Genomic DNA, 24,088 nt, shown 5'->3' with positions numbered 1-24,088 from the left:
TATACAGGTCAGGGACCAGCATAAACTGACCCTCAAGTCCTGAGCCATCCCTTTGGGGCACCCAGCCCCTGTTCCGCAGAAAAGTCACAGAATCACTACTCCCCAAGGAATAGTAACCACCAGCTTATTATTCGAGGGGTAGCCATGTTAGTCTGGATCTGTAAAAAGCGACAAAGAGTCCTGTGGCACCTACCCACGAAAGCTCATGCTCCAGTACTTCTGTTAGTCTATAAGGTGCCACAGGACTTTGTCGCTTTTTACAGCTTATTATTGTAACTCGTGATCACCATGCCTCATAATACGCAGCTCTTACAGATACATTGAAGTGACAACAAGAATACATTTATTATCGAAGAACAGAGATTCAACTGATAGTAAGAATATTGGAAACAAATGGTTACATAGAAAACAAAATCGTAACATACTTTCTAGAGCCTAAACTTAACTCACAAGGTATTCCCAAGTCCTCCTGCTGGAAGCTCATCTTCATAGATTGAAGGAGGCCAGAGCATCCCTGCTGTTGTTACCTCCAGTCAGTGTTAAAACAGGGGCGGAGGAGAGAGGCACTTGCCTCGGGCGCAAGCGAGAGAGGTGCAGCTAGCTCGATCGGCGCGCGCCGGCAGCAGGGGTGGCAATTCGGTGGCAGGTCCTTCTCTCTGAGAGGGACTCAGGGACCCGCCACCAAAGAATGAATGAAGCGGCGGCAGCAATTCGGCGGCAGGTCCTTCCTTCCGACAGGGACTCAGGGACCCGCCGCCGAAGAGCCTGGAGCCGGCCCTTGCCTTGGGCGCAAAAATTCCATGTTGCGGCTCTACCTCTTCCTGTTAATTTGCTTCTGACGTCTCCACCAGCTCTTCGTTATTAGCCATATGCTAATTGTCTTCTTTTGTAAGATACATAATACCTTTAAGTGACCTACCTTTAACTGCAAGGCCTAGATAGTATAATTTTCAGCATATATACATAGTTTCTCACATATTTTCCCTATATATATATAATATATATCACAATGTTTATGACCACCAATGGGGGACAGATGTTCAGAAGAGACCTTACATGACATTCTCTTGGTTGAACCCAGGGGAGCTCTGTATCTCTGTGCCCTCTGCCAATTGGCATCAGGCGGTCTTTGGGTCACAGAGGCAACAAATTTGAAACTGACATAAGGAAATGACTTGTGCTTAGTACAAAAGATTGACTGTGGAAATCACTGCCACAAGAAGTTACTGCAGACAGGTGCGTATCAGAACTGAAAAAAGTTTAGACATTTCTATGGATAACAATGTCCACAGTTGCATCAGATACATTAAAAAATGTAAAAGAAAGAAACCCTCATGCTTCAAGTTATAAGCCAACTACTAACTGTTTGGGGTCAGAAAGAAACTTTTTCTCAGCAAGTTACTCCATAATTGTCCTCGGTAAGGATTTTTGCAGCAAAAGTAGCTGGAACTGATTACGATCAGTGACACAGGGTACTTGGCTCTTTGGGCGAGGGCCTGTCTTTTTGTTCTGTTTGTACAGTACCTGGCACAGTGGGGTCTGGGTCCAGGACTAGGGTCCCTGGGTACTATGACAATACAAATAATATATAATAACAACAGATGGACTGTTAGTTTGATCCAGTCTGGTAGTTGGGGGAGGGATAGCTCAGTGGTTTGAGCATTGGCCTGCTAAACCCTGGGTTGTGAGTTCAATCCTTGAGGGGGCCACTTAGGGATCTGGGGCAAAAATCAGTACTTGGTCCTGCTAGTGGAGGCAGGGGGCTGGACTCAATGACCTTTCAAGCTCCCTTCCACTTCTAGGAGATAGGTATATCTCCAATTATTATTTTTTATTTATAGTTCCTGTATTCTTGTTAGATTCTCAATACAAATGTCAAACAGGATTTTTTGTTTATCTTAATGACTTTATAGCAAATCTGTTGCAACTTAGCAACTTCATGGCTGTCATTATTATGTATGGTATGGCCACTTGGAACATCATGGTGCCACTGGGCATATAACTTGTATCCTTCTAGTCCTTGATCACAGGCATCTACCACCTGAGTTACGGAAAAGGTTCATTTTGTTGTCAGCAGTACAGGGCATCAGACATGCACTCAAGCAATTTGGAGTCTATGCATTGGAGAGCAGCAGTTCACCTACATTCTGGCTGGTTGGTTACAATGTTAATAAATACCTGTGACACTGGGATTGTGCAGGTTCCATTGCTTGATACTTGCACACTGATTGTTATGTGTTCATGACTACCAGAAATAAAAATATGCAGGGGATAATTGTGCTGAGATTGATCTGTAGGATTTGAAGCATGAGTGATGCATAGTAACTGCAATGCACTGACTCTCGATAGCCGTAATCACCTTGTGCTTTTATCTTCTTGGGAAGTGCAAAGTAAACAGGGTCAGGATGACTCAGCACTTGAGTGGGAGACTTCAAAGGGACAGCTAGGTGCTGCAGGAAGTGGCAGTGGTGAGTCACTAAGTGCTGTGCGGTGGATTATGCCATTGGAGGGTCTGTCTGTTGAGCGAGGAGGATTATTCATTGTTTTCCTGAAGGCAGCACTGAAAGGCCCCAATCAGAACTGGAGCCCCATTGTGCTGGTAATTGCAGGGGGAGACAATCCCTGCTCTAAAAGGTGTAGGCAGGCAGAGTGGCCTAGTGAATAGAGCACTGGACTGGGGCTTGGGAGGCATTCCTGGTTCTGCCAGTGGCCTGCTGGGTGACCTTAAGAAGTCATTTCATCCTGTGCCTCATCTCCCCATCTGTAAAATGGGGATAATGATACTGACCTCCTTTGTAAATCACTTTGAGATCTACAGATCTACCAGTATTATATATCACCTGTATTATAAATTATTATAAATTAAAAACAGTCTAAATGATTCACTTGTAATGAGTAAAGATTGCATAATCTAAGAGATACAGAGCTTAATTCTCATAAGAACGGCCATACTGAGTCAGACCAATGGTCAGTTTAGCCCAGTATCCTGTCTTCTGACAGTGACTGGAGCCAGATGCTTCAGAGGCAATGAACAGAACAGGGCAATTATCAAGTAATCCATCCCCTGTCATCCAGTCCCAGCTTCTGGCAATCAGAGGTTTAGGGACATCCAGAGCATGGGCTTGCATCTCTAATCATCTTGGCTTAATAGACATTCATGGATCTACCCTTCAGAATTCTCCACTCCATGGTGAATGGAAGAAGGGTTGCAAGGCTTCCTGACTCAGGGTCTTCCAACCTCGGTGAAAGTTGCATCCCAGCCAGGTGACAGGACAAACATTAGAAATGGGATAATCAAAGGGAAATTCTTTTGGATCAGACCACAAGGTTTGCACGTTTGTTGTGAGGGATTTTTTATTCACCCAAGAAATAGTGTCAATCAAAGCATTTATAGAACAGCCTGCAAGGCCAAAAACTCTGTTAGATGGCATCATGAGGCAACCAGCCATGCAATCACCCTGCATTCTTTCCCCAGGAATTTCCAATGCTCTGAGATATTAAAGGATTTGGCAAGAGAAATTTTCCACTTATTTTTTTCTGTTTACCTGGAGCACTTTGCAGTGTGAGCAGGTGAAGCAGAGGTGAGCTGGTTCAGAGCTTGTGTGAGATTGCTGTGTATTTGTGTTGTGGTAGGGCTCAGAGGCACCAGCCGGGATTGTGGCCACATTGTGTTAGGTGCTGCATGTGTACATCCAAAGACATGGTCCCTGACATGAGATACTTACCGTCTGAGAAGACAAGTGACATTTGCAAAGTTGTAAAATAATTATAAGTAGATAAAGCAATTACCAGCCACCCCATATACCCCTGAAGCCATCAGCAACTGGCTGAATTATTATAAGCAGAGATGGGTCTTGAGGTGAGCGTGATAGCCGTATGGATCAATCCTTGGAGGACATCCTGTGCATAAATGACAGAGCAGAGGAGGCAGGAGTGATGCAGTAAAAATCAAGAGCAGACAGGTGGGGAGGGGGCAGATTTGTGACGGGAAGGACAAAAGCTTCACACTGATCTACTGAAATGGGAGGAACTTGTGGTGGGATTCAGATAGCAGGGTCTGAGGAGTGGAGGTGTGTTGATGTGGCCAAGGGGTGGACAAGGAAGGTCATCCTAGCAGCTGCATTTCATATGGATGCTCCTGTATCTTGCAGATGCTCATTATAAATTCTGTTTATGCCACAGGGAGTTTACTAATCTGTGAAACTGATACAGTTTTAATAGACAAAGACATTTTGAGTACAGCACATCTGCTTTGTGATGCCATGAAGCAGTCTTCATGCCGCAGTGCCACTGATTGAATTGTTTCTTAATGCCCCCCCCCTTTTTTTAGACCACATATTTTAATTCTCAAAATTACTTGACAGCTAAAATTGCCCATAGTTTGCAATGGCTAAGTAATCCCGTCTTCCTGTCAGAGCATAAGAACAGCCATAGTGGGTCAGATCAAAGGTCCATCTAGCCCAGTATCCTGTCTTCAGAGAGTGGTCGGAGCCATATGTTTCAGACAGAATGAACAGAACAGGGCATTTTTTGAGTGATCCATCCCCTGTCACCCATTCCCAGCTTCTGGCAAATAGAGGCTAGGGACACTTCAGAAAATGGTTTTGGATCCCTGCCCATCCTGGCTAATAGCCATTGATGGACCTACCCTCCATTAACTTATCTAGATGTTTTTTGAACCCTGTTATAGCCTTGGCCTTCACAATATCGTCTGGCAAAGGGTTCCAAAGGTTGACTGTGCGTTATGTGGAGAAGTACTTCCTTTTGTTCACTTTAAACCTGCCGCCTATTAATTTCATTTGGTGACCCCTAGTTCTTGTGTTATGACAAGGAGTAAATAACACTTCCTTCTTTACTTTCTCCACACCGGTCGTGATTTTATAGACCTCTGTCATATCCTTCCTTAGTCGTCTCTTTTCCAAGCTGAAAAGTCCCAGTCTTATTAATCTCTCCTCATACGGAAGCTGTTCCATACCCCTAATCATTTTTGTTGCCCTTTCTGGTACTTTTCCAATTCCAATATATCTTTTTTGAGATGAGGCGAGCAGATCTGTATGCAGTATTCCAGATGTGGGCGTACCATTGATTTATAGTAGGGTAGCTAATTTTGGTTGGATGTATTCCTGGAGGTTTCATCATATAACATGATCTTTAATTGAAGATTCATCTTTAATTCCTGGAGACTCCAGGATGATCCTGGAGGATTGGCAACCCTAGTTTATATAGAGGCAATATGATATTTTCTGTCCAATCTTATTATGCCCAACATTCTGTTCGCTTTTTTGACTGCCGCTGCACATTGAGTGGATATTTTCAGAGAACTATCCACAATGACTTCAAGATCTTTCTCGAGTGGTAACAGCTAATTTAGTCCCCATCATTTTATGTGTGTAGTTGGGATTATGTTTTCCAATGTGCATCACTTTGCATTTATCAACACTGAATTTCATCTGTCATTTTGTTGCGCAGTCACCCAGTTTTGTGAGGTCCCTTTGTAATGCTTCACAGTCTGTTCTGGACTTAACCATCTTGAGTAGTTTTGTATCTTTGGCAAATTTTGCCACCTCACTGTTTACCCCTTTTTCCAGATCATTTATGAATATGTTGAATAGGACTGGTCCCACTACAGAGCCCTGGGGGACACCATTATTTATCTCTCTCCATCCTAAAAACTGACTATTCATTCCTGCCCTGTGTTTCCTATCTTATCGAGTTACTGATCCATGAGAGAACCTTCCTTCTTATCCCATAACAGCTTACTTTGCTTAAGAGCTTTTGGTGATGGACCTTGTCAAAGGCTTTCTGAAAATCGAAGTACACTATATCCACTGGATCCCCCTTGTCCACATGCTTGTTGACTCCCTCAAAGAATTCCAGTAGATTGGTGAGGCATGATTTCCCTTTACAAAAACCATGTTGACTCTTCCCCAAAAAATCATGTTCATCTATGTGTCTGATTATTCTATTCTTTACTATAGTTGCAACCAATTTGCCTGGTACTGAAGTTAGGCTTACCGGCCTGTAATTGCTGGTATCACCTCTGGAGCCTTTTTTAAAAATTGTGGTCATATTAGCTATCATCCAGTCATCTGATACAGAAGCTGATTTAAATGATGGGTTATATACCACAGTTAGTAGTTCTGCAGTTTCATGTTTGAGTTCCTTCAGAACTCTTGGGTGAATACGATCCGGTCCTGGTGACTTATTACTGTTTAGTTTATCAATTTGTTCCAAAACCTCCTCTAATGACACCTCAGTCTGGGACAGTTCCTCAGATTTGTCACCTAAAAAGAATGGCTCAGGTTTGGGAATCTCCCTCACATCCTCAGCTGTGAAGACCGATACAAAGAATTCATTTAGTTTCTCCACAATGGCTTTATCTTCCTTGAGTGCTCCTTTAGCATCTAGATCGTCCAGTGGCCCCACTGGTTGTTTAGCAGGCTTCCTGCTTCTGATGTACTTTAAAAAAATTTTGCTGTTACTTTTTGAGTCTTTGCCTAACTGTTCTTTAAATTCCTTTTTAGCCTTCCTAATTATATTTTTACACTTAATTTGCCAGAGTTTATGCTCCTTTCTATTTTCCTCAACAGGATTTAATGTCCACTTTTTAAAGGATGAACATGCATCCAACGAAGTGAGTATTCACCCACGAAAGCTCATGCTCCAATACGTCTGTTAGTCTATAAGGTGCCACAGGACTCTTTGCTGCTTTTACAAATCCAGACTAACATGGCTGCCCCTCTGATACTTTTTAAAGGATGCCTTTTTGTCTCTAACTGTTTCTTTTACTTTGTTGTTGAGCCACGGTGGCACTCTTTTGGTTCTCTTACTATGATTTTGAATTTGGAGGGGTATACATTTTAAATTGAGTCCTTGTTATGGTGATTTTAAAAAGTTTCCATGCAGTTTGCAGGGATTTCACTTTTGGCGCTGTACCCTTTAATTTCTGTCTGTCTAACTTCCTCATTTTGGTGTAGTTCCCCTTTCTGATATTAAATGCTACCGTGGTGGGCTCCTGTGGTGTTTTCCCCTCCACACGGATGTTAATGTCTTTAGATTTCTAAGCAGAACATTCAAATTAGCACCGTTTGGCCTGAAAGGTCCCAAAGCATTTCATAAACTACATACAGCGCTCACAGCCACCAGTGGCAGCAAGGCAACGGTCAGAGGGCACATGGTATGCTGCGCAATGGTGCAGGAATGAGGAAACTTCGGCTGTGGTATCACTTCTACCCATGCAGAGCAGAGAAGACCCCAGTTTTAGAGGTCTTGTCTGAAAAACACACAATGGTATCGCTTGATCCCATGTAGGAAATTTCCAGCCTTCTTTCAGATACCTGGCACTGTTATTGAGGCAGCCTTATGCTGAGACCCAGGGGGCAGGAGACCATATTCTTTTCTGCCTGCGCCACAGATATCTTTTTTCCTCACTTGTGGAGACTCTAATTGAGATTTGTTGCTACTTCCTTTCTGGGGCTCCTTCTCCCTGCTTTCTTCATAGTCACTGGTCTGGCTATTCTATCTCTGGCCTGTTTTTTGTCTCCTCCTCTACAATATGTGTTGTTGATGGCAAGCCAGGAAGACTCCATAGATTTCTGCCTCTGCTTTTCTTATTCTCTTCCTAGTTACCACATTCTTCCATTTGCTTCTCCATGAAGATCCAGGACATTGACTTTGACCTACCATGTCTTTGACAGCTCCGTCCTGATGTTGCTTCCTTGATTTCTCCCAGTAATTTCAACTGCTGCTCAAGTTCCTTCAGACTTGTCTGCCTGGGAAACTTACAGTGGTATAAGTTAATGTGTGCATCTAAACTGAGACAGTTATTCCAGTATAGCCCCCTGTGTGGACACTCTTATTTCAGTCTGAGTGCCTTTTTCCAGTTTAGTTATTACTTGGGAAGATGTTTAAAATAAACAAAACAAAAAAAAGCACTCTTATACTAGAATAAGTGTGTCTATATGAGGAGTTATACCAGTACTAGTAGCTGAAAGATGGATATGGCAGTTGGGTCAAGTAATCCACCATCTGTGTAGTCCCCCTCACACAAGCAATGAAATTGTTGCATGCAAATTAGCTGTAGAGTAAGGGTGGTGATTGGTTGAGTTACCTGTGCTATCACAATGGTCTAGGCTAGGACTCTTGGCATGGCATAGATACATGCCTTACCGTAGCTGTATGCCGCAAGGTGAGATTGGGGGCGTTGGCAGAGTGCAGAGGAATGGAGGTTGCATGGAGCTTTGCGCCAGAGGATAAGTAGGGAGGGGCAGAGCTACATAGAGCTTTGAAGGTGGTGACAGTAAACCTTTTTTCATAGTTCACCCTTAAAAGGGGTATTCATCACTGTTCTTCAGGACAAGAAATATGCCCCATGGTAGGGTATTGCAGTTTTATTCAAATGAATTGCCTTCCTCTGAAGTATCTGGAATAGGTCACTGCCATAGAGAAGATACCCAGCTAGATAGAAGGCTGTTGGTGTGTGGCAAGCCCATTGGTGAAACAGAAAGATAACAGAATATACTTCTTCCCAGGGGCCTGGTTGGCTTAGTGACTGGTAATGGAATAAGGAGCCTTTTACCTGTAGGTTACTAATTTGAATCTAGTCCTGGTTAATAGGATTCAAGAGTTGCAACAGACTGATGATTCTTCAGTGGTGAGTCAGACGACCTAGCCTGTTTTGAGATGCACTGTGCCTGTCAGATGGGAATTCTGCATGCCATATAAATATCAGTGATTACAATACTTATGGTAATTTAGTTACACAGTGTGCTAGATTGGGCTTTCTGAAATGGGAAGCTACCTCCATTTACTCATAAGCATCTCCAAAAGTTGCTGAAGGCAATTTACTGGGCTAATGAGGCCGCGTGCAGTGCCATGCCCCTTTGCTCAGAGGCATTCTTGGGAAGCAGGGGAAATCTTTTGTTACATGCATAGCAATCTCCATGTAAATAGGAAAACTTATTACCAGGCAGTATAAGGAAAGGAAGTCTGTGAGCAGCAGGGTTAACCTGGTCAAGCTGGGGTGCAACAAAAAGGAATGAGTCGTATCGCAATGTATTTTGGCTCAAGAGCAGCTTTGTCATTTCACAGTGCATGCAGAGCTGGGTAAACTCTTTACTTCCATATCAAAGAACAGAGGTCAGGGTTTCCCAGACACAGAGTTCCAAAGATGTCTGGAGGCATATACAGACCGTGACTTAGGGTCCAAGGCCCAGTAATAATGTCAGTGGGAGGCTTTCCATTTATTTCAGTTGTTATCGGCTCAGGCTTCTGGAGCAGAAAGGGAGTGATGCCCAGAATAAGCTGGGAGGCACTGGTTTATTTCCTGTGTAAGATGTTTGATCTTCTCCAGTAGCACCCTAGAACTAAAATGTGCAGTCTGCTTAGGGAAGGAAGGGATACTTCTCATAGCCACCCACTAGGTTAGAAGAGATTTCTTTAAACACCTTTCTCTTCAGGTTTATGGGTATGTCTCTGCTATGCCAAGAATATTTGCTTTTATTTAGTATAAGTGAGATTGGACAAGGGAGTAGTAAAATCGGGGGTCACTTCTGGTGTGTGTCTCAGCGGGCAGCTGAACTCAGAGCTCACAGGAGGTTGAATCAGGAGTATCTGATCAGAACGGTTGGATTCTTCTCCTCAGATGGTGCCTGAGGAAACCCTGGCATGAGGCAGTGCGAGCACGAGGGAGAGCTGAGTGAGCAGACAGATCTAGACCATGTTACAAAGGGCCAGTGGTAGGTGAGTTTGGACACGCTCCCCTTGCCCGTGGGCGGGGTTCATCTCACAGAAAGCACCTGGCCTAACTACACCCTTGTTAGCAGCCTCAGCAGAGAGACGATGGACTGAATGGTAAAGGTGGCTAAGGGCTGAACTAACCTCTTGCCCTAAAGTTGGTTCCTCCAACCTGGGCATTGAGGTCTGGTGGTGGTGATGGTTTAACCAAATTGTTGTTAACCTGGGCTGAGACTAAAATCTCCTCCTCCCACCCATTCCACCTAAGGGCAGGAAGAACAAATTTCTGTGCACTGCCAAAGATACTGGCACCAAATTCAGCAAAGGGGAAGAATTTGCATTGAATGCAAGAATGCATAGGCCATACTATCCATGTGATGGGGGTGGGCTATTGTGAAACACACACCTGGCCCAGATCAGAACAAGAAATGAAGAATTTAGTGAAAAATATCTCTCTCTCTCTCTCTCTCTCTCATTTTCACCACTGGACATTGCCCTTTGTTTTCAGTTGTTCTGGATCTGGGCCAGAGATTAATATCTCCTGTGCTACTCCTGCCTGGGCTGTATCTGCTGTATGGCAAAGTAAAGAACTTCCCTCTCTAGCACTGTTGGTTTCCAGGCAATAGAAATTGTCTAGCATGTTTTTAAAGTGAAACTTAGTATCATTATGAAGTCAGCTATCATACAACTGTCAAATTTGCCCAGGGTTGCTTCTAAAGCTCTGTCATTTGATTTCCTGTTCTGGGATTAGCAATGTAGTGTAATTTTGTGTCCAGAAGCTGTTTCCACCCTCAATTCTGCAGAGCATAAAAGGATTTTCTTTTATGCTGTTATTTCTTTGTGCACAAAAATGTTTCTGGGCTTGCAGCTGTAAGAAAAAATAAATGTTAATAAACCATTCTTTTTTTTTTTAAACACAATTGTTTTAATGCATTCTTGTAAACCCTGAAGAGCTGTATATGCAGGGCCGGCTCCAGACCCCAGCGCGCCAAGCGCGCGCTTGGGGCGGCATCCCAGCGGGAGGGCGGCAGGCAGCTCCAGCGGACCTCCCACAGGCATGCCTGTGGAGGGGCCGCTGGTCCCGCGGCTCCGGTGGAGCATCCGCAGTCATGCTTGCGGGAGGTCCACCGGAGCCGCGGGGCCAGCGGACCCTCCACAGGCACGTCTGCGGGAGGTCCACCGGAGCCACGGGACTGGTGACTGCTAGAGCGCCCCCTGCGGCGTGCTGCCGTGCTTGGGGCGACGGAAATCCTAGAGCCGCCCCTGTGTATATGTGAAGCAGTGTATTGGGAAATCTTTGGAAAAGACCTGAGTGGGAAAGTAGCTTTGTCAAGCTGGTCAAATGGGCCACTTCACCTTGAGTGGTCCCTTGAAATGTGTGTTAACTTCTTATGGTAAATAATCCATTCCACCTTGTATTTAGCTATGACACTCTGAGTACCTTTCCCTGACCTGAGGAAGAGATCTGTGTAGCTCGAAAGCTTGTCTCTCTCACCAACAGAAATCGAGCCAGTAAAAGATATTACTGCACCCACCCTGTCTCTCTGGTCAGATAATGTCAGTTGACCACCTGTTATTTAACCACGGTCGAATATTGTCAAATACTCCAGCAACAATGCCCTGAGGTAGGCAGCAACCTACTTTTTGATTGCATCATGGTGCTGTTCTTTCATTTTTTTAGCACTTCATTTCATTGTTTCACTTTTCTCTGAGTTAAAATAACACGAAGTCATTATCTTTTTGTAATTACACACAAGTCTCTAGCTAAGGCTACGTCTTTGGGAGACCATAAAGACTCTCTCTTCTTTGTTACTGTTGTTACTGTTCTAATTTATTAATACTTTAAAATATTTGACATTATTTGACAAGTCAAATGCCCAATCCTATAGGAAAGTAACTGAAACAAAGGAATCAAGCTGCTGGAAAATGCACGTTGAAGGAAGGATGGTCTTGTGGTTAGAGCACTTAGATCTGGGTCGAATTCCCAACTTTGTCAGACTTTCTGTGGGGCCTTAAGCAAGTCACTTAGCTTTGCTGTACCTTGGTTCCCTATCTGTAAAATGGTACTAATGACACTTGTAACTCAGAGATGGTCATAAGGATAAATTTAATTAATGTTTGTAAGGTGATTAGCTCTTACCTTGATGAGGGGGAAGGTCCTGGAAGAACTTATGAGCTAGGGCAGTGCTGTTATCCCCATTTTAGAGAAGGGGAATTGAGACACAGTCTGTGGCAGAGCAGGGACTGGAATCCCTGTCTCCCAAGTCCTGGGTTGGTGCCCATCCTGCCTCCCTGGAAGGGATTGCAAAGTGTGAGTTGTACTTACATGGGTTCTTTGTAAAGTGCTTTGGGGTGAAAGGTGCTATAAAAGTGCAACCCAAACTGTTTGTGCCTTCCAGCACACGCATGAGGTAGGGAGTGTCCTCCTCTCCATGTTACAGACAGGGAAACTGAGGCACTGAGGTTAAGTGCCTTGCCTAAGGTTACAAAGACAGCACCTGAACTGGGAGTAAAACCCAGGAGTGCTGGCTCCTAGTTTACATGAGAGCAGTTCAGCAGTTGGAGCAGGGAAAGCAGTGTTGCCATGTCACTGGCGTAACATCCCCATTCTTCTTCCATAGTCTGTCATAAGCATCACCGAGCGTGCAAACATATCTCACCACCGGGCATATCCCTCATCAGCGTAGTCATCTACTGGTGCTAGTTGACTGTGTGGTGTTGCACATGGTTGTATGCAGTGATTCTGAACCACTTAAAGGAGGGGAAAGTGATCAGGAACAGTCAGCATGGATTCACCAAGGGCAAGTCATGCCTGACTAACCTAATTGCCTTCTATGATGAGATAACCGGCTCTGTGGATGAGGGGAAAGCAGTGGATGTGCTATTTCTGGACTTTAGCAAAGCTTTTGATACAGTCTCCCACAGTATTCTTGCCAGCAAGTTAAAGAAGTCTGGGCTGGATGAATGGACGGTAAGGTGGATAGAAAACTGGCTAGATGGTCGGGCTCAACAGGTCAATGGTTCCATGTCTAGTTGGCAGCTGGTATCAAGCGAAGTGCCCCAAGGGTCGGTGCTGGGGCCGGTTTTGTTCAATATCTTCATTAACGATTTGGAGGATGGTGTGGACTGCACCCTTAGCAAGTTTGCAGATGACACTAAACTGGGAGGAGTGGTTGATATGCTGGAGGGTAGGGATAGGATACAGAGGGACCTAGACAAATTAGAGGATTGGGCCAAAAGAAATATGATGAGGTTCAACAAGGACAAGTGCAGAGTCCTGCATTTAGGATGGAAGAATCCCATGCACTGCTACAGACTAGGGACCGAATGGCTGGGCAGCAGTTCTGCAGAAAGGGACCTAGGGGTTACAGTGGACGAAAAGCCGAATATGAGTCAACAGTGTGCCCTTGTTGCCAAGAAGGCTAATGGCATTTTGGCTTGTATAAGTAGGGGCATTTCCAGCAGATCGAGGGATGTGATCATTCCCCTCTATTCAGCACTGGTGAGGCCTCATTTGGAGTACTGTGTCCAGTTTTGGGCCCCACACTACAAGAAGGATGTGGATAAATTGGAGAGAGTCCAGCGGAGGGCAACAAAAATGATTAGGGGGCTGGAGCACATGACTTACGAGGAGAGGCTGAGGGAACTGAGATTGTTTAGCCTGCAGAAGAGAAGAATGAGGGGGGATTTGATAGCTGCTTTCAACTACCTGAAAGGGGGTTCCAAAGAGGATGGATCTAGACTGTTCTCAGTGGTAGAAGATGACAGAACAAGGAGTAATAGTCTCAAGTTGCAGAGGGGGAGGTTTAGGTTGGACATTAGGAAAAACTTTTTCACTAGTAGGGTGGTGAAGCACTGGAAGGGGTTACCTAGGGAGGTGGTGGAATCTCCTTCCTTAGAGGTTTTTAAGGTCAGGCTTGACAAAGCCCCGGCTGGGATGATTTAGTTGGGGTTGGTCCTGCTTTGATTAGGGGGTTGGACTAGATACCTCCTGAGGTCCCTTCCAACCCTGAGATTCTATGATTCTATGATGTTGAGGCCGTGTTGGTCCCAGGATATTAGAGAGGCAAGATGGGTGAGGTAATGTCTTTTATTGGACCAACTTCCACTGGTGAGAGAGGCAAGGCTTGAGCTTACACAGAGCTCTTCTTCAGATCTGGACCAGAAGAAGAATTCCAAATTCGGCTGGTGGGGATTCACAATTGTCAACAGAGTTTTAATACTGATCACAGTGATTCTTTCAGCAGCAGACTGAACTCCTTGTTCCATATTCAGGGAGCCTGTAAATACTGGCACTTAGCAACAGTGCAACTCTGAAGTGGAGTGTTCCCACCAGTGACTGGAAAACGGGCACCGGTGGCTAAAGTATTATCCTCTAGGTGCGTTGGAGGTTAAAGCAGCGAGCATGCTTCACCACTGAAAACTGGGGGAAGAGAGGGGCTCTGAAATGACTTCTGCCAGAGACTCTTGATTTCCACTTTTGCAGACACCAAGTACTTCTCTGTCCAGTCCCAGGGCCACATTTCCCCCCGTCCATAGTAAAACCCATGTAATCTGCAAAGAGAGACCATGTTGCACTCTGCCCCCTTTCATCACTCCCACCAGTGACTTCCTAGTAATGCATGGTACCTGGGACTTCCCATGCCACACTGCCCCCAGGGATCTGCAGGCTGTGGTACCTTTAGTGAAGACTACCACCCACTGGAAGGAATAATATTGTCTCTCCAGCCCCGCCCAGTGTTGGAGCTACCCACACATGCAGTCTCTGTCCCTTTCCCCTGCATGGATCCCAAATTTACAGGAAAACCTTTTGTAGCATCATAAGGGAGAAGCGTTGCCTTGATACCAGCTGCTCGCTATTCAGTGTGGGAAGGATGAGATCTCTGTGTGGAGGGACCCTTCTGTACGTATATATTGGGAAAGGGTGGGCAGGGCAGGTATGACTTAGGTGTGAGATTTGAATTTATTAAATGCCTCCTGCTTTGGTTGAAAACTGGGTCATGATAGAAGGGGAAAAAATATGGCTGCACCTCGTCCTCCAAAGTTACAGATTACTAGGCTTTTGTCTGTTGCACAGGTAGCAGTGTTGATCTTCGCCTGGGAGAATTTACTCTGGCTCAAATCCACAGTGATGATCCCTGAGGCCATAGCATGTAAGTCACTTCAGAATGAATTTTCCATCTGCTCTTCTTTAAGCAGAACTTGCACATTGGGCGACTTTCCAGTTGTACCTTAAAGCACACACCAAGTAGGTTTACTCTCCTTGTTCAGCTGCAAAGGAAAATCCTCAAATGCCCGTGTTTGCCAACAGATCGCAGATTTGGGGTGTAATCTTTTCTGTGAGAGCTCTGTAAATGTATTTGTCACACAAGTGCCTAAACCTAGATACAGAAGTGGGTGAGCGTATTTCCTTCCTGTGGTTACACTCTAGCCAGCCATCTTCTTCCCCAAGAGGTAGAGGAGGAAGGTGTATTTCTTAATGTAGGAGCAATATAAAAGATTTTGATTTTTCTGTCTTCTCTTTAAAAAAAATAAATAAAGTAATGTTAGTGCTGGTGAATGATGCCATATTGATAGCTTTGGAGATGGAAGCCCTATATTCAGGTCAGAACAAGTAGAGCAGAGACAGTGCCAATGAATGCTGCCTGCACGAGGTACTTCAGTACCAGCCAGGAGAGGTTCACATCAGCCTTGTCTGAACAAGAAGGAAGTTTGTTCATGTGCCATGGCTCATTAAGTATGTGGCATCTCTGCTGAGTCTGCTAGCAAGGCTGATAGTAGCAGTTGTAGTGATAGAGGTTGCAATTTGCTTTATACCTGGAGTAGAATAAATTATATAACTCAGCATTTTTTGCAGAGCAGCAATTAAATTCCATGGTGGATTGGTTGGTCGAGAAGACGGGGATGGGTGTGCAGCAGAAGAGTGTAACAGTAGCTCAGATCTAGTAGAGGAAGGAGCCATGTAGATTGTTCCTTCTGGAAGGCTTGGTACATTCCCTTGGGATTAGGTCAGTTGATCTCCCTGTGTTCCATTGATCTATTCAATGGAGAGTTGTGTCTAATGGCAATTAAAGATCTGTTTTCCCTGAAGAGCTTGAAGTTTCCAGGGTTCATTTCAGAAATGTGTTCAGAGAAGAATGATGTCTCATTAACTATCTGAGGGTAAAGGGGGGAAGGGAGATGTGTCAAAGACCAGGTGTGCTCAAGGTTCAAGTATGTGCAGGTGGAACTTGGCGACTTTGAATACCCATGAGCAATGATGATGACTTTCCACCAGTACCTGAGCATAAAACTGTCCTAGTACTTTGAACTAGAATTCAGAAGCAGAGGGAACTGCGTTTGACTGTGTTCATTCTGCTTTAGAAGGAAGCAAGTTGGGAAAATATCTGTGGATCAGGTCTAAGAAAGGTGCTGCAGTGAAACAGGCCAACAATTTAGTTTTGTAGCCTAGTACTGCAGGGCAAAGAACTTCCTGGGAAAGAGATCTTTGTAACTGAGGGAAGCCTTTTTAAAGGAAAGCTATCCCCAGTATAATAGAAATGGCAAAGTCGGTTGACTAGTGAGAGGTGGTGGGGAATGTTTTCAGGAATAATCGTTTGAGGAGGTCAACAGTTAGGGAGGGTTATCACCCTTACAGCTTCTGATCGCTTGAGAAATTTACCTGCCCTTTTGTGTAATTAGGTGTGTCAGGTACCAGTTGTTACCTTAAAATGGGAACATGCCTTTTCTCTAGACAGGATTCTGTTTTTAACAGAACTGAGCAGTTCTTTGGAGTCAGACTGTGTTGTCTGTGGAGTTAAATGAATTAATACAGTCTTCCTGTTCAAGGATCCCCTTTCTGAAGGGGAAGCAACAGTCTCTGACCTAGTGGATGCTTATTGCTCTTGAAAGAAAAACTGGAAGCTCTCATCCTAAAACCACCAGATTGGGCTTTTTCTTTTTTCTTTTTTTTTCTTTTTTAAATCCTAACCACAAATGTGTGTCTTAATAAAACCAAACGGAATGTCCAGCAGCATCTAGCTGGTGGGGGATAAAACCTTTGGTAAAGAAGAGCAGCCTGGAAGTGTGTCTAACATGCTTTCATTGTCACTAGCACATATTTCAGACTGACAGTTGATAGTTTTAACTGATCCCAAACCACATGTGTTGCATTTAAAATACCTCCCCAAACTGTTTTAGTTTCTGTCATGTGGCCTTGGAGTTAGCATCAACAGAAACAGCTGAAGAAGTTTCAGGTTTCTAAATGCACACAGTTTCTTTCACTCTCCTGCTTCATGTTTTAGGACCGGGGAGGGTGCGCTTTGTTTTGTTCTGTGTAAACAGAATTTACGGAATGGGGAGCTGCTGGAAGGATCAGGAGCCGGAATAGTTATAAACAAGCATTGTCAAGGGTAGTGGGCCAGAGTGTAGCATTTCCTTAATACTAGTGCTGTTTTAGGGTCCGGGTCCTGCCTCTTTGCCACAGGATTCGGCCCTTAAGTGCTCTGTCTGTTTATGATGGAACCTCACTAATTATGTTTAGATCCAGGGCAGTTTAATGAAGGTTGCTTTTAGCAAACTGGGGGGATGACTCAGCCCCTGAGATGTCAAGCTTTCCTCTGGCCATTCCAGGAGCACCAGGCACTGACTCCCCTTTTTTTGGTACTTCAGTGGCGCCCATCACCATGGTATCTGAGCGCCTTGTGGTCTTTAATGTATTTATCCTTCCAACCCTCTCGTGATGCAGGACTGTGCTGTTATCCCCATTGTACAGATGGGAAACTGAGGCACAGGAGAGACTCGGTGACTCTCCCAAGGTCACGCAGGAGATCTGCATTGTAGCACAGACCCTGACATTCACAAAGCCCTTAAATAGAGCTGCTTGAATGTGCTCCTGTAGCTGCTGTTAATGAGTTTGGGAGACTTGCTCCTGTGGCTTTGCTCTGTCTCCCAAAGGGGGAGGAGAAATTAAGAGAATCCTAGTTCATAGACTGTTACTGGGTTAACCACCGTAAGATGTTCTAGAAACTGAACTCCAGGCCTCTGGGGCTGGCAGGAGTGGGGCCCAGAAGGGCAGGAAGAGTTGTTGACAGGACACTGATAGAAGTTAGTTGTGGCACAGAACAAACCTGATGACAAAGGGGAGAGGGGCAGCAATGGGACTGGAGGTTAGAGACCTCCAAGGAAACCCAAGGCGTGGCAGGAACTCTCTTTGTAGTATTTCCTTTGTCATGCCCATCACCATGGCAGACAGCGCTCCCCCTTTCTGAACTGGCACTGAACCAGTGCCCTGGAATAATACCAGGGGGTTCTGTGCTGTTGGAGGTGCCAGATTTCTAATGCAAGGTCCTGTCGTGCTTGTCACAAGAGTTAGGAGTGGTGACCTGTGTTGGTCAGGTTTTTGGAGTTGTTACAGTCTGCGTACCTGAAACTCCACCTCTAGGTTCGAGTGATGTATGTTGGCATAGCTCTACTGACCTCAGTTGAGGCTGTGGATCTGCCTCAATGTTCTTCACTTCCCATCCTAAACGTTTTGTCACCCCTGTTTAAATGGCTGCTAGTGCTCATCCCAGAGACAGCTGCATTTCAGTGATGGAAAGAGCAATACCTGGAAGTCTGGAGAGTGCTTCTGGAGCTGTATTTATGTGAGTTTGGTGCTAATGGCCATGAGTCACTCTTTCCTGTAACAAATGGAAGCGTTTTTAAAATAACGAGTTTAAATAAACTTTAAAAACTTTTTTGCCTTTAGTTAATCATTTGCTTCCTACCTTTGCGCATAATGAACCCTTTCTGTTCGGTAATACCTAGCGACAGCAATGTGGCCCCGGGGCACGGTGAAAGGATCCTGTTGTTATCAGTGCTCTCTGTGCATGACTGACAGCTTCATGCAGAAAAACGGGAGATTTGCATTCACTGCCAGCCCTCCACCTCAGCACATACAAATGGAAGCCGGTGTGCAGGGAATGTTATTAAAATGTTCTGCTAGGAGAGCCAAGGCCTCCCACGCAGATCAGACTTACCAGGAAGCAAGAAAGCTGATTTAACCTTTTCCTGAATTTCTAGCCCTTTTATCCTCCCTGCCTTCTGAGATTTCTGCTGGTGCCCTTTGCTGGGCAGCGTTATGAATTTATGACGTCCCTTGATTTTTCACTGTCCTTGCTGCTTGTTCAGCTTCTGAGTGTTGCTGGTATGGACTGGGGAAGATTCCCATTTAATCATTAGCACAACAGGTGCCCTTGTGATGAAAATAGGTTTAGGAATTGTGGCTGCCTTATCAGGATGAGTTATTCCCCCCCCCCGCCCCGGTCTCTTTTAATGATGGTTTGACTGGTTAAGATCTGAATCCTCGATTGATTTTCTGGTGTATGCTAATGTTCTAAACTGAAAAATGCTCCTGATTTCTCTCCCACCCACACCCTGCCAAAGTGACGTCTCTCTTTACCCCCTGCCAGGTTTCAGGTATCAGTTTGGGACGAGCTTTCCTTGTGCCTTTATTTCTTCTTTGTTAAATACCCACGAATGTACTGGAGCTTTGAACGGGCTCAGTGAGATATTAGTTGGTTATCTTCGGCACTGGAGAGTAGACTCTTGTAACCTTTTATCTATTGCCAGTGCGGCCTCTCATAGACTTTAAGGTCAGAAGGGACCATTATGATCTTCTAGTCTGACCTCCTGTCCAACACAGGCCACAGAATCTCACCCACCCACTCCTGTAACAAACCCCTGACCCATGAGGACTTCAATAGCTCAGACAACTTGTGGTTTAAAGACTTCAAGGTGCAGAGAATCCTCCAGCAAGTGACCCGTGCCCCACGCTGCAGAGGAAGGCAAAAAAAAAAGCCAGGGCCTCTGCCAATCTGCCCTGGAGGAAAATTCCTTCCAGACCCCAAATATGGCGATCAGCTAAACCCTGAGCATGTGGGCAAGATTCACCAGCGATCCCACCCTATCTCGTGTCCCATCACAGGCCATTGGGCATATTTACCGCTAATAGTCAAAGATCAATTAATTGCCAGAATTAGGCTATCCCATTATACCATCCCCTCCATAAACTTATCAAGCTTATTCTAGTGGATGAACTTAGTACCGAAGACAGTAAGTAAGATTCCAACTAACTCTACGAGGGTTGATGTGTGACTCCCTAATCTTGGCACAGTTGCATTTTCATAATGGCCATAGGGCCATTGATAAAGCAGTTAATAAAAGCGGTATAGTATGTTTTGTTTTATTTGCATTGTTGTGTCACCTAGGAGCCCCCGTCACAGACCAAAACCTGATTGTGCTAGGCCCTGCACAAACACAGAACAAAAAGGTGGCATATATTTTGTCTCTGCTTATTAGTAGCAACTCTCTCTACTGGATGCCAGCTAGGACCTGCTGAAATAGGTTTCTGGCTGGCTGGCTCATGAAATTGGGTTACTACTTTTATTGTGGGAATTGTTTGAGGAACATCTCAGATCTTCCCCTTGTTTAGGTAATCACGTAAGATTTGTTTTCACTGGTGTCTAAACTTGTGTATCTTGGGCCAAATTCATATTGGTGGAGGTTAGTGGCATTTCACCAAGAGTGACTATGGTCCTTTATGATTGATTGAGTTTGATCAGAGCAATTTTAAGATCCCACAGGTTGAAAGTTTGCCCTTTACAATGTAAAGGTGAATATCAAATCAATAATTCAGTATAGCACGTCTTTATGACCCTCATCCTCATGTCTTTTTATGGTTTGTTTGCTCCTTATGATAAATAATACTCTTTATACAGAGCATCAACATGTCCTAAGAACATCCATCATGTATGGAAAACACAAATCAGTTATTTAATTCCCTACCCCCTAGGCATATTTTATAAGGCCAACTGAATTCAGACAAAAGGTGGTCATAGGAAAGCAGGGGTTGCCAATGCAGTGAGTTGAAAGTATATAATGCATGCCTGCATTTGGTCATAAGTAAAATTCAGCTGACCACATAAAGCTAGTCCCCCAAGTGTTGCTTGTCCAAATCGCAAATCCTTCATGCAATTGTATAAGATGATCAGTTTTTAATTCAGATGGGGCCCAAGACTAGAATGGGGTATTTTGACACAAATATGTGGTAGTAGTAATTTGTAAATCTGTAGTGCCATTTATCTAAGGATCACAGCATGCCATAAAAAGATGGGTTACTATTAGTATCTCCATTTTTACAAGTCGGGGAACTGAGGCATGTAAAGTTTGTGACTTGTCCAGCGTGTCACAGCGAGTCAGTGGCAGAGACAGGAATAGAAAATCTGCTTTGTTGACTGCTAGTCTCTGTTCTGACTGCTGGACCATGCAGCTTTTATCAAGTCCTTTGATAGAACTGCCCTGCAGAAAGCTGTGCGTGTCTAATGAATCCTGTCAGTTCCTCAGGTTTGTAAGTACTGCACAAGGAGGTGTCAGACAAGCAATAGTGAATCAGAATGCTGATGATTTTGACTGTACAGCTCCTTTTAGTAAATGTCGTTGTTGTTTTATAGCTTAGTAAGGTGTCATTTTTGCCTTGTCTGACTCTATTGTTCTTTTGTAGGCATGGCAGAGTATCAGCAGCGCAGAGGTGATGAGAGAGACTGATGCTTATCCAAGTCTCTTCCAGCTTGTTTTCAACTATGGCTGTTGATTCTGCATATTCATTGGATGGTAATACAGGATGTCAAGAGCAGCAGTAAGAGGTCGACTTGATCCCATTGTGTTTTTGTCGCCATGACAACACCACACTACTAGCAACAGCCAGTTAACCAGCGATCAAGGGAGGAGTTCGATGATTGAGTCTAATTGGACCAAAAGTTGCATTTGCAACAAAAAGGCTGGAGGCAGCCATCGTCACGACAAGAAGATGAAATTTCCATTCTATTGGCCCCTTATTAAGCAGGCACAATAACATTTTCTTTCAGAGACTTGCTAATAAAAACTGTTTTGGTTATGGCTACTGATCCAACGTGATTGGGCGCGCACCGACTCTCAGACTCATGACTGGGTATACCATGTTGCGGAATGGGGGAGTGGGGAACGGCGGCCAACCCTGGGTGTTACGATGGTCCAGTCGGATCCGGCTCACCTGGCTTAGCTTTACCCTGTTCATCATCCTCGTCTTCTTCCCCCTCATCGCCCACTACTACTTGACCACCATTGATGACGCGGATGATGCCGGCAAGCGCATCTTCGGCCCCCGCACCGGAAATGAACTGTGTGAGGTGAAGCATGTCCAGGACCTGTGCCGCATCCGTGAGTCAGTCAGCGAGGAGCTGCTCCAGCTGGAGGCCAAGCGACAGGAGCTCAACAGCGAGATCGCCAAGTTGAACCTGAAAATCGAAGCCTGCAAGAAGAGCATAGAAAACGCCAAGCAGGATCTCCTGCAGCTGAAGAATGTCATCAGCCAGACTGAGCATTCCTACAAAGAACTGATGGCTCAGAACCAGCCAAAGCTCTCCTTGCCAATCCGGCTGCTGCCAGACAAAGATGACGCTAACTTGCCTTTGCCAAAATCCAACAGGAACTGCAGGCTGCACAACTGCTTTGACTACTCCCGCTGCCCGCTGACATCTGGCTTCCCAGTGTATGTCTACAACAGTGATCAGTACCCTTTTGGTAGCTCCTTAGACCCTTTAATTAAGCAAGCCTTTGAGGCAACTGTCAGAACTAATGTTTATGTTACTGAAAATGCAAACATTGCTTGTGTGTATATAATTTTAGTGGGGGAAATGCAAGAGCCCATAATGCCAAAACCTACTGAACTAGAGCAACAGTTGCACTCTTTGCCATATTGGAGGACTGATGGACACAACCATCTCATCATTAATTTATCGAGGAAATCGGAAACTCAGAACTTTATCTATAACATCAGCACAGGGCGCGCCATGATTGCCCAATCCACCTTTTATGATGTACAGTATCGGCCAGGTTTTGATATTGTGGTATCGCCTCTAGTCCATGCAATGTCCGAACCCAACTTCCTAGAGATCCCACCCCAGGTGCCAGTAAAGCGAAAGTACCTATTCAGTTTCCAGGGAGAGAAAATAGAGTCTCTTCGATCCAGCTTGCAAGAGGTTCGTTCGTTTGAAGAGGAAATCGAAGGCAATGCCCCAGCCGACTATGATGATCGAATCATTACCACCTTGAAGGCTGTCCAAGACAGTAAGTTGGACTTTGTCTTGGTGGAATTCACTTGTAAGAACCAGCCTAAGGCAAGTCTGCCCACTGAGTGGGCTCTTTGTGGAGAAAGAGATGACAGATTAGAGCTACTGAAGCTATCTACTTTTGCACTGATAATCACACCAGGGGACACCCATCTATTGATCTCTGCTGGGTGTACCATGAGACTCTTTGAGGCTCTGGAAGTCGGAGCCATCCCAGTGATTCTTGGAGAACAAGTTCAGCTGCCCTATCATGATGTGATCCGGTGGAATGAGGCAGCCTTAATCATACCAAAGCCACGTATCACAGAAGTGCACTTTCTTCTGAGAAGCATTTCTGACAACGATCTCCTTACCATGAGGAGGCAGGGCCGCTTCTTGTGGGAGACCTACTTCTCCACCTCTGACAACGTATTCAGCACAGTCTTAGCCATCATAAGGACTCGAATTCAAATCCCGGCTGCTCCTATTCGAGAAGAAACTGCAGTGGAGATTCCTCACCGCTCTGGCAAAGCTGCTGGTACTGACCCCAACATGGCAGATAACGGTGACTTAGACCTGGGGCCTGTGGAAACAGAACCACCCTATGCATCTCCCAAATACCTTCGCAATTTTACTCTCACAGCAATGGATATCTACAGGAATTGGAATTCAGCTCCAGGACCTTTCCACCTCTTTCCACATACACCCTTTGATCCAGTTTTACCTTCAGAAGCTAAGTTCCTTGGGTCTGGGACTGGATTTCGACCAATTGGAGGAGGAGCAGGTGGTTCTGGGAAAGAGTTCCAAGCTGCCTTGGGTGGCAATGTCCCAAGGGAGCAGTTCACAGTTGTCATGTTAACCTACGAGCGGGAGGAAGTGTTAATGAACTCCCTAGAGAGACTCAATGGACTCCCTTACTTAAATAAAGTTGTAGTAGTGTGGAACTCCCCCAAACTTCCGTCCGAAGACCTTTTGTGGCCAGACATTGGTGTCCCAATCATGGTAAGAAATACCCAAATGCTCAATTTGATTTGACATTTTTACAGTGGGAAATAACGTAGACATTTTTATCAGTTCTGTAACTTGGCGCATCTGCCTAGTCATCCAGTGCTGTGCTGAAGTTTGTTGTTATACTGTGGGCTTCAAACTGCTGTCAGGACCAGGATTTTCAAGAATAGGAGAGCCTAAAGTTAGGCTCCCGAATAAGTGACCTGCTTTCCAAAGTGCTGAGTACCTAGTGGCTCCCA

The 24,088-nt window shown here is 44.9% G+C and overlaps 1 protein-coding gene across 19 annotated transcripts in view; it reads left to right on the top strand.

Moving 5' to 3' along the window:
- EXTL3 (exostosin like glycosyltransferase 3) overlaps positions 1–24,088 on the top strand; it is a 157,761-nt gene that overhangs the window by 74,589 nt on the left and 59,084 nt on the right. For 2 of the 19 annotated variants that reach the window (XM_039530549.1, XM_039530568.1), the window contains exons 3-5: positions 9,644–9,741; positions 14,813–14,888; positions 21,257–23,843. In XM_039530549.1, coding sequence (XP_039386483.1) covers positions 21,696–23,843 — 2,148 coding nt within the window. In that variant the 5' untranslated portion in view covers positions 9,644–9,741; positions 14,813–14,888; positions 21,257–21,695. Of the gene's footprint in view, positions 1–8,155; positions 8,375–8,409; positions 8,654–9,643; positions 9,742–14,010; positions 14,115–14,812; positions 14,889–21,256; positions 23,844–24,088 lie in introns of those variants that run through there. The other 17 variants (XM_039530560.1, XM_039530556.1, XM_039530555.1 and 14 more) reach the window with 17 other exon arrangements.

Source organism: Mauremys reevesii, linkage group 3 (assembly GCF_016161935.1).
Source record: "Mauremys reevesii isolate NIE-2019 linkage group 3, ASM1616193v1, whole genome shotgun sequence".
Lineage (NCBI taxonomy): Eukaryota > Metazoa > Chordata > Testudines > Geoemydidae > Mauremys > Mauremys reevesii.
This window is presented reverse-complemented; position numbering and strand designations above follow the sequence as displayed.